At 42.1% G+C, this 14,389-nt stretch overlaps 1 protein-coding gene across 7 annotated transcripts in view; it reads left to right on the forward strand.

The window, feature by feature from the left end:
• Positions 1–14,389, forward strand: part of RAPH1 (Ras association (RalGDS/AF-6) and pleckstrin homology domains 1) — a 299,377-nt gene that overhangs the window by 256,922 nt on the left and 28,066 nt on the right. For all 7 annotated transcript variants that reach the window (XM_069225991.1, XM_069225995.1, XM_069225996.1 and 4 more), the window contains 2 exons: positions 403–524; positions 6,200–6,265. In XM_069225991.1, coding sequence (XP_069082092.1) covers positions 403–524; positions 6,200–6,265 — 188 coding nt within the window. The remainder of the gene's footprint in view (positions 1–402; positions 525–6,199; positions 6,266–14,389) is intronic.

Genomic DNA, 14,389 nt, shown 5'->3' on the forward strand with positions numbered 1-14,389 from the left:
GATCTGGCTCAAGACCAGGGTTCAAGTCCCGCTTCGGCAGGTCTTGGGCTCAATTCCCCTTGACCAGATAATTCTCGCCTCGGTGCCTAATCTAATTCATGGGTCCCACTCTGCAACTCTGGGCAATAGCTTGCTTAATCTCCACAACGGCCCCAACAGCGCTTGGATGCCTGGCTTCACCCTGGGGGTGCTCAGGAGTGGGCGCCTCACAGGGAAAAGCCAGGAGGGGTTCCATAGCGGTATGAGTACAGCGCCTTGAGACCCTAACGGGTGAGTAGTGCGCTATACAAGTGCTAATTTACATTTACATTATGTTCAAATGATCTGCTATAGTGTTGTTCACATTTTAGTTAATTGCATTGAGAGCTTGTGGTGAGTCCTCCTCTCGTTTCCTCCCTGCAGAGCGGATCTTTGAGGACCACGAGAACCTGGTGGAGAACCTACTGAACTGGACCAGAGACAGTCAAAATAAACTTGTATTTGTTGAACGTATAGAGAAATATGCACTTTTCAAAAACCCTCAGGTAACTTCTGAATCTGAACTTGAGCTGCATTTCTAGAAACTGTTCTTGCTTGCTGAGTTATTTTTAATTATGGTTCTATTGATGTTTTAACCTGCTCCACGTGTATTAGGGGATGGTCTTTTACTTGATCTAGTGTTCTCCTAATCTTGTGATATTTGTCCCCTTTTCCCAAACTGTTCTTCTACAGCTCTTTTCAAGTCACTCTTCCTTGAGCTCTAGGCCTTCTTTTTGCTGCTTTTCTTCAGCTTACTTCTGTCTGTTGTGTAGGAGTGTGTGAATTTGCAAAAGGGTTTCAAGGAGTTTCTTTTAAAATTTTACAAAGTTTGCAAAGTTTTTAAAAAAACAACGACCAAAAATATCTGCTACAAATAGGTTTGTAAGAGAAAAAGTTGGCAGAAACGCCCAGCAGAAGAATTGTCTCACAAAAACTTTATTTTGCAGGATATTACTTCCAGAGGCGAAGTTGGGAAACTCTGAAAACATTCCCAAGTCTTTCAATTTGCTAACTTTGAGTAGGAGGTTTGTGTCTACCAAATCCTTAAAGAATCATCTTTCCTGTTCTTTCTTCTAATATTTGTTGGTATGTCGCACTGGAGATGTATCAACCTTTTATTTTCTTCCACACCAACCAATATTTCGATTTTACATGGAAGCTTAAGTAATAATGGTTAGCTTTTAATTTTAACCACTACTCTGTTTCAACAATAGAAGTCGGATTGTCAGTGAATGAATAGAATTGATAGAATAACAGGTTTAAGAAAATATAACTAAAACTTGCTTTCAGAAGTTTTTAGTTTTCTGGCTTCATCTTTTGGATCTTTAAGCTTTCACGCACGTGCTCTTTTGAGCAGCTATAAGCAGCTTCCCTCCATAGAAACTTGGCTTCCATAATGGTGACAGCCCTTCCTCCTTTTGTCACCTGTGTGCAAAAAAATTGAAACTGTGTAGCTAAAATGCTTTGTCCCAGAGTGTTCCCATTCCAAATAAATCTTAACCCACATAATGTTCTTCTCCCTGTGAGGAAAGTCTTGCTCTGCAGCCCAGAGCTGCCCTCCACACCCGGCAGACTGATATCCTGTGCTGTCACCTTTGCTGGTGCGGCAGCTCAGACTAGCCCTTCAGTCCCAATCATCAGAAGAAACAGGGAAAACATAGTCCACAGTTCGTGGCATGGTTATTAATATTTTTTCTTGACAAAAAGTGCTGTGGTGGAGTATGAGGTTCTAACCATGATAGTCCCGGCCACTTGGAGAGTGCGCACACCACAAAAGGGCCTTGCAAATGCAAATGAAGTGTCTAGAAAAACGTCCGTGCCCGTCCTGAAAGCTGGTTCCCCGTTTCTAGGGAACATTTGCCTCTTGATCAGATTGTTTGGGTATGCCTGGAACCTTCTAGGCCAGTGGTTCCCAACCTGTGGTCCGGGGACCCCTGGGGGTCCACGAAGCCTTCGCAGGGGGTCCGCGAGAGCCTAGAAAATTAAAAAAATATTAACAAATATTGACAAATTAGGTCCCCAGCTTCCAGTAATGACTCAGGCGGGGGTCCCCGGATTCCCATGATGATTCAGTGGGGGTCCCTGGGTTCTATTAATGTTAAAGTGGGGGTCCACAGAAATCAAAAGGTTGGGAACCACTGTTCTAGGCAATCAGTCTGGAAATCTCCTGACACAACTTGAGTACGGAAGACTTAATCACCTTGGCCTTCACTCCCATGCCCAGGGTCGGATTGGGATCACAAATAGGCCCCCCAAAAATGGCTCATGTTCCTAGATTGTCTCATTGGACTTATTTTTAGATAAATGTTGTTAAATTGGGCATTTGAAGGCTTATAGAGCTGGTAAACTTGAAGCACTGCAGTTCATCCAGGCTGGCAAGGTGAAATTAAACTGCCACAACCACATTTCTGACTAGGGATTCCAGCTGGCCGTTTTTTCTGTTTGACAGCATGACCAGTATTTTAATGTCCTAGGTGGTACGGAAATCAAGAAAAACACCCTAAGCTGGTATTTTTAACTATGGTCATTACATACTTTAAAAGCCAACTTAATGCAAAAGCACATTAAAATATTTTCTTAAAGATGAGTTAAACCTAGTCGTACACAAAAGGCAGAAAATCCAATCTGAAAAGGAAAATGGATGACTTTACATAAAGAGTCCTCATTATTTATCATGGCTCGGGCTCTGTTTATTTTTTCTTTGTGTAGTTTTATATGGTGTGACCTCAGCCCAAAAGTATTGTATCCATTTGCATGAGCACTAGTTACACTGCAAACGATCAAATTCACTTTTAGTTAGGCCTTGCGACAGTAATTGATTTGCACACAGGATTCCGAGAAATGCTGGGACTCGAAAGTACTTTACAGCCTATTTTTTCTTCTCTCCAGGAATGGTGCCTCACTGTGAGGCCTATGCAAACCACCTCCCCCCCACCAACCAGTCTAAAAGAAACTAGGGGCATGGTGACAACATCCGACTCCCCCCCACCCCCCATAGGCATAGGCCTCTGAATACTCCCTCCTCCCCACGGCCAGAATGTGGTGGCCCAGCAGGGAGGCATCAGGGGAAAACTGCTGCTGTGCTGGGTCAGACGCCTGAGGAGAGAATGGCCCAAGGGCCTCCAGGCTGGCTCTGCTAGGTGGAGGCATGGCCAAGATGAATGAATACACATTACAGTGGCCTGGTAGAGGCCTGCCAGACTGTAAGGCTCTGTGGGCCGGTTAACTGAGGCATTAATAAAACCGGCCCACATGTGACCCTGAAGCACCGGCCCACCGGCCAGTTCCCGACTGCCCGCCTTCCCAATCTGACTCTGCCCATGCCCCACACAGTCCTGGGGATCATATGATATCAGGCAATTGTGGCCATAGGAAGAGTTCTACAAATGCCATTCAGTATCTTAAAAATAAATATTCACTGATAGTCTTCCTTTGCGGGGAGGCCATTTTATACCCCTTATGTGCAAGATTAAATCGTAGGATGAGGGGAATGAGCTGTACTGCATGAGGTCCATGAGGTTTCCCTGTAAGCCAGACAAGCAGATATCACTGATGCCTCGTATATTAAAGTTCATCCATGTGTAGTTCAGTGATGTACCACAAGTTTCTTCATTAAGGAAAGATGTCGCTCTGACAATAGAATGCCTGACACCAGGTATGCTCTCCTTGCTGACATGATTCGATGAGATGGAGAATTAAAAAAGTGTCACTATACAGGATTCATTTAGTCACACCCAATTGGCGTGTATATATTGTTCGTAACAGTCACATTTCCATCGTCCTGTCCACTTGTCTGAACTGGAACTGACCAAAGCCTTCCGCTGACTTGCTCCTTTCCCAAAGGAGTGAGGTAAAAAAATTGCAAAATCTCAACCCAGTGCCGTGATAGTGGCCGAGTACACGTTGAGGAAATTATACTCACACAGAGCAGCTCTGTTTTCCTGTATTGATTAAACCGCTATTCGAATCGTAAAGGGCCCTAATGGGTCAAATCAGTTTGCCGGGGCACCTTGCAGATGAACAATGGCTTTTCTTTACCTCTGATCAGTTTTTGGTCTTGGCAGCACGATTGTGATCTCTCCTGATGTCAACGATACATCATGTTGGGGCTTTGCTAGTAGATCTCTTTTGGCTTCCAAGGGGAGGTTGCAGATTTGGGAGATTCCCTGTCAGAGGGGCCTAACCTTTAATACTTCCATTTTCACAGTGGGCTGAAGTCCTGCATCGGGATGGGCCGAAGCAGAGGCAGCACAGATCTTTTGCAATACCTGGTGCATTCCTTGTCCCCCCACTGGTACCACAATAAATTAAATTTGAATCGTCCCTTTTGAGTGCAGACCTCTTGGAACCCTTCCCCCATTTAGACGGGCTAGCTAACCCTAGCAAACTCCTATTCATTGAACCTCGAGAGTACTCGACATGCAAATATAACAATAGATTAGATAAATTGAATAAACAGCAGTATTAAAAAGTAAGAAACAGAAGTATCGAATAGCAATTTCATGCATATGATAGTAAAAAATAAGCAGCTTTAACAATATTAAAAACCTAAACCTGATAACTTGTGGTGCACGTTGTAGCAGAGTGCATAGGAGGTCACACAAAGTGTGACCCAAGTAGGTTTTTATATTGAAGGTCAGGGGGACATAGAGGGCTCACCCTTACTGTCCAAGAACTTATAGGCACCTGCTCCTGAGACCGCGGAGCTGTAATGCACATGGCCGGCCCACCCGCCGACTGTTAGTGGAAAGCCTCCACGCCAGGAAAGTCAGTAGTATGTGGCTAGTGAAAGGCAGTGTCTGTCATCTACACCCAGCCGCCTAATGTACTCTACTCCCCGTTCAGGGGTGCACGTTTCAAAAAGAATACTACCTTTGAATATGTTTTTCAGAGCATTGGCTAACAATAAATTATATAGCTTATGTTTAACCAGTGCCTGAAGTGGTTAATAAAAGTGATGCTCTGGTGTTAGTCCAAAGGAAGGACAAGATTGAAGGACTTGCACACTCACAATTCTTCCTGTTGATTTTCAACACTGTAGATCAGTGGTTCCCAGCCCTTTGACATCTGTGGGCCCTGCTTTATCATTATTGGAACCCGGGGACCCCCACTGAATCACTATTGGAGGCTGCTTCCCCTCCACCCCCAATCTCCTTCCACTTAGCCCAGCCACCTACTCCCCCTTCCCCCTTTAGCCATTACTGGGAGCCGGAGACTCCAGGCCTAAATATTGTTAATGATTTGAACTGCAAAACAATACACAACAAATACAGAAACAAGCACTCCATCAAACACATACACAAATGGTAACACTTTATTTAGTTTGCAAATAAATAAAATAAAACTTTTTAATAGGAAGGTTGGAGTTTTTCTAAATTCAATTAAAGCCCCTCATTGTCCATCCTGTGTTCTGTTTGATGCACCTGCACTGCTCCCACCAATCAATCTGAGGATACTCATTTATTTTTTAGCCTCCAATTTCAAATTCCTTGAGATTTGCAGTACGTTTTAACATTTTCAATTTTACATTTAGCCACTTTATTTTTAAACACTTTATTAATCTGTTATTATTAGTTTTTTTTATTTTTAGCAGTCACTGACCCCCTGAGGAGGCTTCGCGGAGCCCCGGGGCTCCTGGACCACATATTAGGAACCACTGCTGTAGATGTTTGACTCAGCTGCAGAACAGGCAACAAAAGTGTCTGTTCTTCCAATCTGTTCTTCAGGCATAATTGTTTGATTGTAAATTATTACGTTTCTAAGAAGTAAAGGATTTCCATAAATATATAGATGTGCGCTGCCTGCTACTTTAGTAGGATACAGCGGTGAAATATTTTATACTTTTAAAAAAAAGTGTAGGGTGATTTTCTTTCTGCTTTCAATCTTTTTGTCAGCGTTGGTTCATTAAGGCGCTGTCCATCAGTCGACGAGTTGCCATTTTCAATCAATTGGGTGTCAATTAAAATCCATATAGAAAAGTGTAAATAACTTACAGATACAAACACTAGTTCAACACTTGTTGTTCGCTGCTTTTGTTGGTGCCACGGTACATCACGCAGATGCCATTTCTAATCACCTTTCAGTCACCCATATCGCACAAATCGATATTTTTTAAAAGGCAGCGAAATCCGCCTTAGCTTTCATTTGAGTAATCTTATGCATGGGTGCTTTGTGTTTACAGAACTACCTGCTGGGAAAGAAAGAAATCTCCGAGATGGCAGACAGAAATAAGGAGGTACTTCTGGAGGTAAGAGCGCTGAATAAGAAAATCTGTGTTCATGAGCGTTTTAGGCTCTTGTGGTACTTACGCATTGTGTTCTGTCACCGCATTTGTGGGTGAACATGGGATGTGAGAATCAATGTTGAAGTCTCTCTCTAGTGCTGCCTTGCTTTGGAAGTGTCGCTCCCTGGTTTTGTAGATGTTCTCCATGTCCTACAGATATTTCTGCGTATAATTTTAACATTGGCTTGTAACTAGGTAGGTGCGTAGCGCAGTGCATGGGAGTTTGTAGGAAGGGCACGCTGGTGGACAAGCTGGTAGGGAATAACTGCACTGCTGAAGTATGAGGGACATTTTGGAAAGAGACTTTCAAGTAGGACTGTAGGATCATTATCCAGCCTGTAGTTTTTCCCCGAGGACATTAAGATGTCCCTGGAGAGGGTGAGCTTGACATGACTGTGCTCCGAATATGTCCACTGCTAAAGTCTGCCTCATTCCCCAGTAGACAGGAACTCCTCCGTTGGTTCATTATGGCTAAACAGGGACCTGTCAGTCAAATGGACAGCAGAAAAGGTAAAGCCCAAAAACTAAACACCCCGTCAACCAGTGTCAGAGACGGTAGTTAAGCCTAACTAATCATCGCGCCTGTGTTGTGAGCTTGTGTTGAATCCAATAACCAGTTAAACAGCATAAGGGATTTTCCAACTCCGTGAAACTGCTGGGAGCATCTGGGGCCTCAAGGAACTCGCAGGGAAGTCCTCACTTTAAGCGTTGTGACGCTGCTTGAACATCAGTTGCCTCAAAACACAAGCATGGTGTGAAAGGAAGCAGTTTGATGGTTACTTTGCGAATCCTCCGAAGGTTTTGGTCCATTTAAAGAAATGTTTCAATGTTTAGCACTTGAACTGTGCCTTCTTTGCTAGAATAACCCGTGAGAATGCTTCTGAGGTTGACCTTCTACTAAAAGGTTTACTACTAGCAGCGAACGTCTAAATACACTATAGTAGTTGTTGATTGTGATCATCTTGTACATGGAAACAATGTAAGGCATCCCTGGAAGCACACAAAAGCATCCCAAGAAGTGTTGACTTTTGCTCCCAGTCCCCCCTGCATGCTAAGAAAGCTTCCTGTTAGTCAGAGGTTATCTGGTAATTCAAATGAGATAAAGGAAGAACCTTTACAAATGAGGAGGTCTCAGTGGAAAAAAAGAGTCTTTCTTTGCTAACCCGGAGGCACCAAACCGTTGACCTCTTGGTAGTTGATGGTGCACTTTGGATGTAACAGAGGCGCACCTGCGGAGGGCTCATAGAATACCATGTACCCTGCTGGAAACTCACATAGCAAGTTAGGAAAAATTAACACTAAAGAGGAGCACAACTTTCTGAAGTCATGCAAAGAACATCCGCCTCAGTGGAGAAATCGGGAACTTCTAAGGCAGGCCACAGTAGCGGACAGAGGCTCTCATAGATATCCTGTCCCAATAGAAGGGGTGTCAGTTGTATCAAGGTGGATTCTTGCCAGCAAGTGCATGAAATTCAGGAATATTGCAGACCTTGAACAGTAGGGTAGTTGGCTATGCTTCTTCCCTGGCATACACCTCTCATTAGCAAACTCTCATCAAGCCTGTTGAAGTCATGTTTCAGGATGCTATCTGTGATCCTTGTATGTAGACAGTTGCATAAAACGTGGTTGTCTGGGATCAGTTGTCCTGTTTAGATCAAGACTAGGCAAATATTTGAGTGTCAACAAATAGGATGGAAGTGGCACCTGAGTGCCTCCAAAAGCTGCAAATCTTACCCCTTGACTTGAGAGATGAAGAGGGGTTGTGAAAATGCTACCTTGCTCAGTACACCAAAACATAATTGCTCCAGCCCTAACCAGTATCTTTCTTCGGGATGAGAGCCTATTAGTGCCTCAGAGTAACAAGTCCAGGAATGAATGGCATATGCCAACTAATGATCTGAACAGCCAACTTAACACTGGCTGGAAATGAACGTATTGCGGGCAGTCGATTTTACAATTAGCAAGCTGGGAACATCTGAGTAGCAGATCAAGTTTAGCTGCAGCCAACATCTGGTCCCAATTGAAACCAATGGGACCGCAAAGACAGTTAGAAATAACATCAGCTAGCTTAACAAACGTAAACATCGTAACTGTTTCCCAGAGGAAGCAATGGGCCCTGTAAATATCTGAGCTATGAACAACGTAGCGACATCTGGAAGCTACTTCTTATGGAAACTAGAGTAGAACATTAAAAACTCGTTTTGTTCTAGTTTTAAGAAGTGAGGGAGAAATCATCAACTTCATCGAGCAGCTTTATTAAAGTGCAAATATAAAAAAAAAAACAATTACCAAGTTAAATTTAAAGCAATAAAAATGAAATTGGTGCATGTAGTTTGGAATGCATATCATAATGCCAGCACAGTCAGTGTGTCTTTTTCAAAGTAAGCAATGATTTTGAAAGGATTAGGCATAGGTTATGTAGAGAGCCTCTATCATATATTTCAGTTTCCGAATCTTATAACCCACTGGTATGACATAGCAGCAGTTGAGTAACGAAACTTCTTGCCCACTGTTGTGATGTCTTAAAGTCCTTCAAGGCCAGGCTGGCAGGGCTCTCAGAGCCTGTCAGTGCAGTTCTGCTTCTCTGCTCAAGGTATTTGGGATTTGGTCAAGGACGGTAGGTGGGTTTTTGAGACAGGGATACATAATAGAGGCCATGGTATATATGGCTCCCCCATTACTCCTCTGCCATTGCATTGCAGTTGAAAGCAGGGCAAGATTATTTTGGGGGCCATACATAACATAAAATTATATCTATAGGTAAAAAGTGAATTACATGGACGTTTTTCACCAATAGATTCTGAGTGACATCACTGGCAACTCGAGCTTTGCTATTGTTGTCTATTTGAGGTCACTCCCTTGGTTAAGAACATCCCTATAAGTTACCCATCCATAATTCTTTATGTTCTGCATGGCTCACGCAGAGAGCCATTAGTGAGAATGACTGCAGTTGAAATCCAGTAATTCAGTGCTTTGGCATAAGAACTGTGGGTAACAGAACTTGTAACTCACTGTTGCTATGTCATAAAGGGTTTATTTGAGAGCTTGTCAGAGCACCCTTGGGAGCTGGCAGCAAAACTTCTAACTGAGAGAGAAGGGATGGCACAAAGAGTAGTGGGGTTGGTGGCAGAGGGTCAGCTTTTAAAAAAAAAAAAAAAAAAAATATGTAGGACAAAGAGGATAGGCCATGTTACGTATGGCTCCTCCATTACTTCTCCCCCGCTTAGTAGTTGAAAGCTGGGGCAGATGATTTCGACCGCCATACACAACATAAAATTATAGATGGGTAAAATGTGCATTACAGGGATGTTCTTCACTTTGGGGTTCTGAGTGACATCATAGACAACCCAAGCTTTGCTCTTGCTATTAGATGTTTTTCACTGAGGGGATCTGAGTCGCATCAATGTAATTCACTGTTTCCAATCTATAACTCTACATATAATTTGTAAGAGAAGGTAGTCTCCCTGTTTACCTATTGTGAATTTCTTCTCACAGTCACGTTCTATACCAACAAAGTGTGTCTGCTTGCTTGTAACAACCTATTAAAGTCATGTAGGAATGTAGTGGCAATAGTGCATCTCATGCTGCCGTCAGATGGACTTTTCCCCATCTATGACATTAGCTAGGAGAGGAGGAAGTCCGTGCAATGAGTAAATTGTCATGTTTGCGAGAGACCGTGCATGACGGTGCGCCCCCAGCTCTTAGTATTGGGAGGCTCAACAGGGTGGCCCTACTGCTGTCATGCATGAGAGGCTGAGAAAGGCAGCTTTGCAGTCTCACACATGCTGGTGACTAATGACGGTAAAAATTATATGGGGTATAGTAGCCTAAACAACATACATAAGGATGCATCAAAATATCTTTGGAGTTCCATGCTCTTACAAAAAAAAAGTCACCCATCAGGCTCGTTCCTTTAAAATGGAACTGGTTACATGTAATGTACAGTTGAGAGTACATTTTATTCCTTATATCAGGCCAATAGATTGTTGTAAGGAACCTTTAGAATGAAGAGGTCGTGCTGAGGGCACTGGTAGGTTCACAAACTAAAATACAATATGAAGAGAAATATATTTGATTACTTTCCAGTAACTGCAGCTACTCTGAAGTATCGGTGAAGTGCCCATTGCAAAGCAGTTGTCAATGACCAGTGAAGGGTTGTGGTTGCAGAGCTGACGTCGTACAAAGAACCCATGTCTTTTGCTTTTGTAATCATTACATGCAGCATTATGTGGTGTGAGGGTACCAAATGGGTACTCCTATGGCATATTCGACTCTGGTATTGAAATTTGGTTAATTGGCAATCTTTGGAAGTGATTCAAGATGAGGAGGACACACATGAGCAAAGAGTAGGAGGAGATTTTAAAAATTTCCTTCACAGATGCACTTGAAATCGTCCGACAATCACTGTGCAGGAGGCACATAATTGGGCAGCGGAGGAGAAATAATGCCTAAATTGATTCTGTAATTAATTCACTCTGATTGAAATATCATTTCCCTCCCTAGCAGAAGCAAATAACAAAAAAAAACTAGGAATGCACAACTGAAGGCAATGGTGAGATATGAAATGAATTTGCTTTGGAACACAAATCGGGGCTAGAAGAAATCCAGCAAGTTACATCAAGATTATGCACAAAACAGATGCAAAGAGAGTCAAAACCTTTGGACTGAATTGTTAGACGCACCCTTATTGTACGCAGGAGAAAAGTGAGGTCGATCTCTGTTTACTTAGTTGAGTGGAAATCTTTTCATTAAGGGTTGCGTTCTGTTTCTACCAATTACGACATTTTCTGAGAAGACTTTGTCTCCTGAATAGTGTCTCTGCAGTTGCAGTAGAGCATCCTGAATTAATCCATGGCACCAGGCGAAAAAACTAATAAAAACATTTGTAAATACGCCATTTATATTTGTCTACTTTGCACGTGCCCCGCTCACCCTTAATTGTAGACGAATTTCCAGTCTTTCCTGACTCTTAAAATTAAGGTTGAACTGGCAGCTGGTTGTGATGAAAAAGTATAATTGGACTTCAAGAAATATTGAGACTAACTGGGTCCATGCAACACCTTTTGATGCACTTCAAGAAGGCACTATTAACGGATTGAATCTATCTGTGAAGCCTGCTCAGATGTTTGTCAGTCTGCTCTTCATTAAGACCAGCCATCTCAAGAGAGGGAGGAAAGGCCCCTTGACCATGTGGGTAAAAGCAACAGCAAATCCCCAGGGGCCACTGACTTCCAGAGTGACCATCCTTTCTTCCTTTTCTTTCTTCACGAGAAATAAGGGCTTCCAGATTTGCATCTTTGTGACTTTGTGTGGAAAAGATCACCACTACTTGACATTCTAATAGATCATATCATGCTGAGTACTGTCCATGCATCCATATATATGACCACAATGACAAAATTCTCAACATTTATGGGCACGCATCCATCAAAGCATTGAGGTTTATAGAGCTCCTGCATCAAGATTCAGCAAAATATTTACTTTAATTCTGTGATAATGCCACCGGTTTCATTTCTGGGATCTATGTTGTAAAGCCCTCCTTCATAAGAAATCTGTCATGGTAACGCACACCTGAATTTTACATTCTTGCCCAGTACCTGCCTCTTTGAATTTCACAAATCATAGGCAGTACAATTAGTTATTTATTTCATTTTTGGTGTTTTGTATTTGCAAAAGTTCTGCATGTAGCGCAAAGCTGCCTTAAAGCTCGTCTGAGGATGGTGAACCGCAAAGGTGGTTGGCCGATTCTGTAGTAGATCCTGATGGAATCAAGGTCCACCGCCTTGCAGCTTGTTGGGTTATTGATTCATGCATAAGTCCAACTCCTGAGTAGAGAGTTTGAAGATAAACCCTTGTTGTGATGACCCAGTTTGATCGAACACAGACTGCGATGTAGGCAGATGATTGGCTGGTTTTAGGCACGTTAACGGCTAGTTGTTACTAACCAGCCGGATAACAGTGCTATAATATTGTCATTAATTTACTAGCAGGCTTCCCTTCAGCAACTAGTCAGATGAAGCTGCAGAAACATTTATGGCGCTTGATGTAGAGAGAGACTTGTTTTAGCTTAGAGGACCTACACATGTGCCAAAAACCCAAGAGATCAAAAAGAAAAGCTTAGAACACTGGGAATGCACAGAAACAGTGGTTTGTGCGAAGTATTTGAATGCAGAGCATATGTGACAAATAGGAAGCATTCTTTCAAAATTTACAACAATGTTCATTAGGTTTGGGCTTATGAGTTCTCCTTTGTGTAGTGCCCTCACGTTTGAAATTAATTACTGTTTTTTGTCTTGATACATGGCAGAAAAAACTATTTAGGTAGAAATGGAGGCACTATGAATCATTGTAAGTTAGAAGCCACTTACTGCAGGATGTTTGCGTTGCACGTGCGTGCCAAATATGCTGTCAGTGAGAGGAGCCTTGGGTTGCAGAAGACTGATGAGCAGAGGGGCTCGAGGATTTACATGATGGCCTATTTTCGCATCTGAGACATCTGGAATGGAAGATACTAAATACCTTTGAGTTTCCACTTGGAACATTTTTAAATGAAGTTCAGGAAAAAGAATAACTTCCACTACTCAACTTTATTTATGCACAGCAGTGGCTGGAAATTTAAGAAAAACACATATCCTTTCGAACCTTCATTTTGGCAAACCATATGTGTGTATTTTTTCAACAAGTGTTCACTTAAAAATGCAGTGATGGCTACGATTCCATGCTAGATAGTGCTGTCAGTGGGTAAATAACATTTTTAGACTGATTTTTTTTTGACCGCTTGAAAATTTCAGACTCACTATAAAAGAGGAATTACGTAATAGGAAAACTATTTCAGTTGTACTTAGGAGTGTAGGCACTCTCCCTCAAATAATCTGAAAAATACCGATGAAATGGCTGTGTTGAGTCAGGGACCATCCCTAGGAGAGACCCAAAAGGAATCTGGCTTACCCCCCCCCCAAATCAGGTATTTTATAATAGATTTTACAGTGGAAATCAATGGAAATCACACACTCCGCATAGGTAGCACATTGTAAAATCTCATTATAGCGTTATTAAACATTATTTAATACCATCATCCTAGCACTATCCCCCTTAATGAATAATATTAGGTTCTCTACTGACCTAATGTCATTTGAGGTGTTACAACAAATCTGGAAACATAAGCAATTGAACGTCTCGTGAAGAAATAGCCTACTGTGAACGATCAGGAAGAGCCTTGAAAAGTAACAAAAGGCTTCCTCCGGAGTTCTTCCAGAACAGTATGTCATCACAAAGCAGCAGTGCACATTTTGATGCTCTCGGTGTCCATGACAAATATAAACACACAATGAGTAATGTGGATGCTCCACGAAACAAGATGTAGTCGAAGCCTAGACCAGGAAAACATGGTTCTGTACACCACAGCATTATCATTTCAATTGCAAAAGGCCAGTGTTAATAATAAGATATTATTCTAAGCAGAAAATAGCTGCAACGGGAGCATTCTGGTTGATGCTGATTCTCATTTAGTACCATACCACTGGTCTTTTCCACATTTTTGTTTTCAATGTTCTTGTAATCAATTGAATTCTAACACTTCTTAGTCCGGATTTCCTTTCTGAGGTGTACGCCTTGGCTGGAAATACTACTTCACCTGCAGGTGTTGCAGAGGTAAAATTGACCAGACTTAACGTTTTTGCAAAAACAATGTCATTTTGCCCTTAGCTGAAATTAAGCTGTCCTGTTTGTGTAATATAAATACCACTGGTTGATAACTCTTCCCGTAGTTGACAGTATGCCTGATTTTTGATTCCATTGTTGGTAGGTGTTGTTCGACAGAGGCTCTTAAGGAAAACAGATGTTTAAAAAGTGTAGTTATTGAGACCTGGAATTTTCTATGTCCTTTTCATAGTTCGAGATCCCACATATAACTGCGTTATTAATTGCCTTAACGCAACAACTTTGGAATACCTAGATAATACTTACAGACCAGGTATTCTTTGAGATAATGTTGTCAAGTGCGTTGTGGTTTCAACAACCTTTGCCCCAACTATGAATAAACGTGGTGCATATGGTATGGTCCACATAATTACTTCCCCTAAACTCATC

Source organism: Pleurodeles waltl, chromosome 3_1 (genome assembly GCF_031143425.1).
Source record: "Pleurodeles waltl isolate 20211129_DDA chromosome 3_1, aPleWal1.hap1.20221129, whole genome shotgun sequence".
Taxonomy (NCBI): domain Eukaryota; kingdom Metazoa; phylum Chordata; class Amphibia; order Caudata; family Salamandridae; genus Pleurodeles; species Pleurodeles waltl.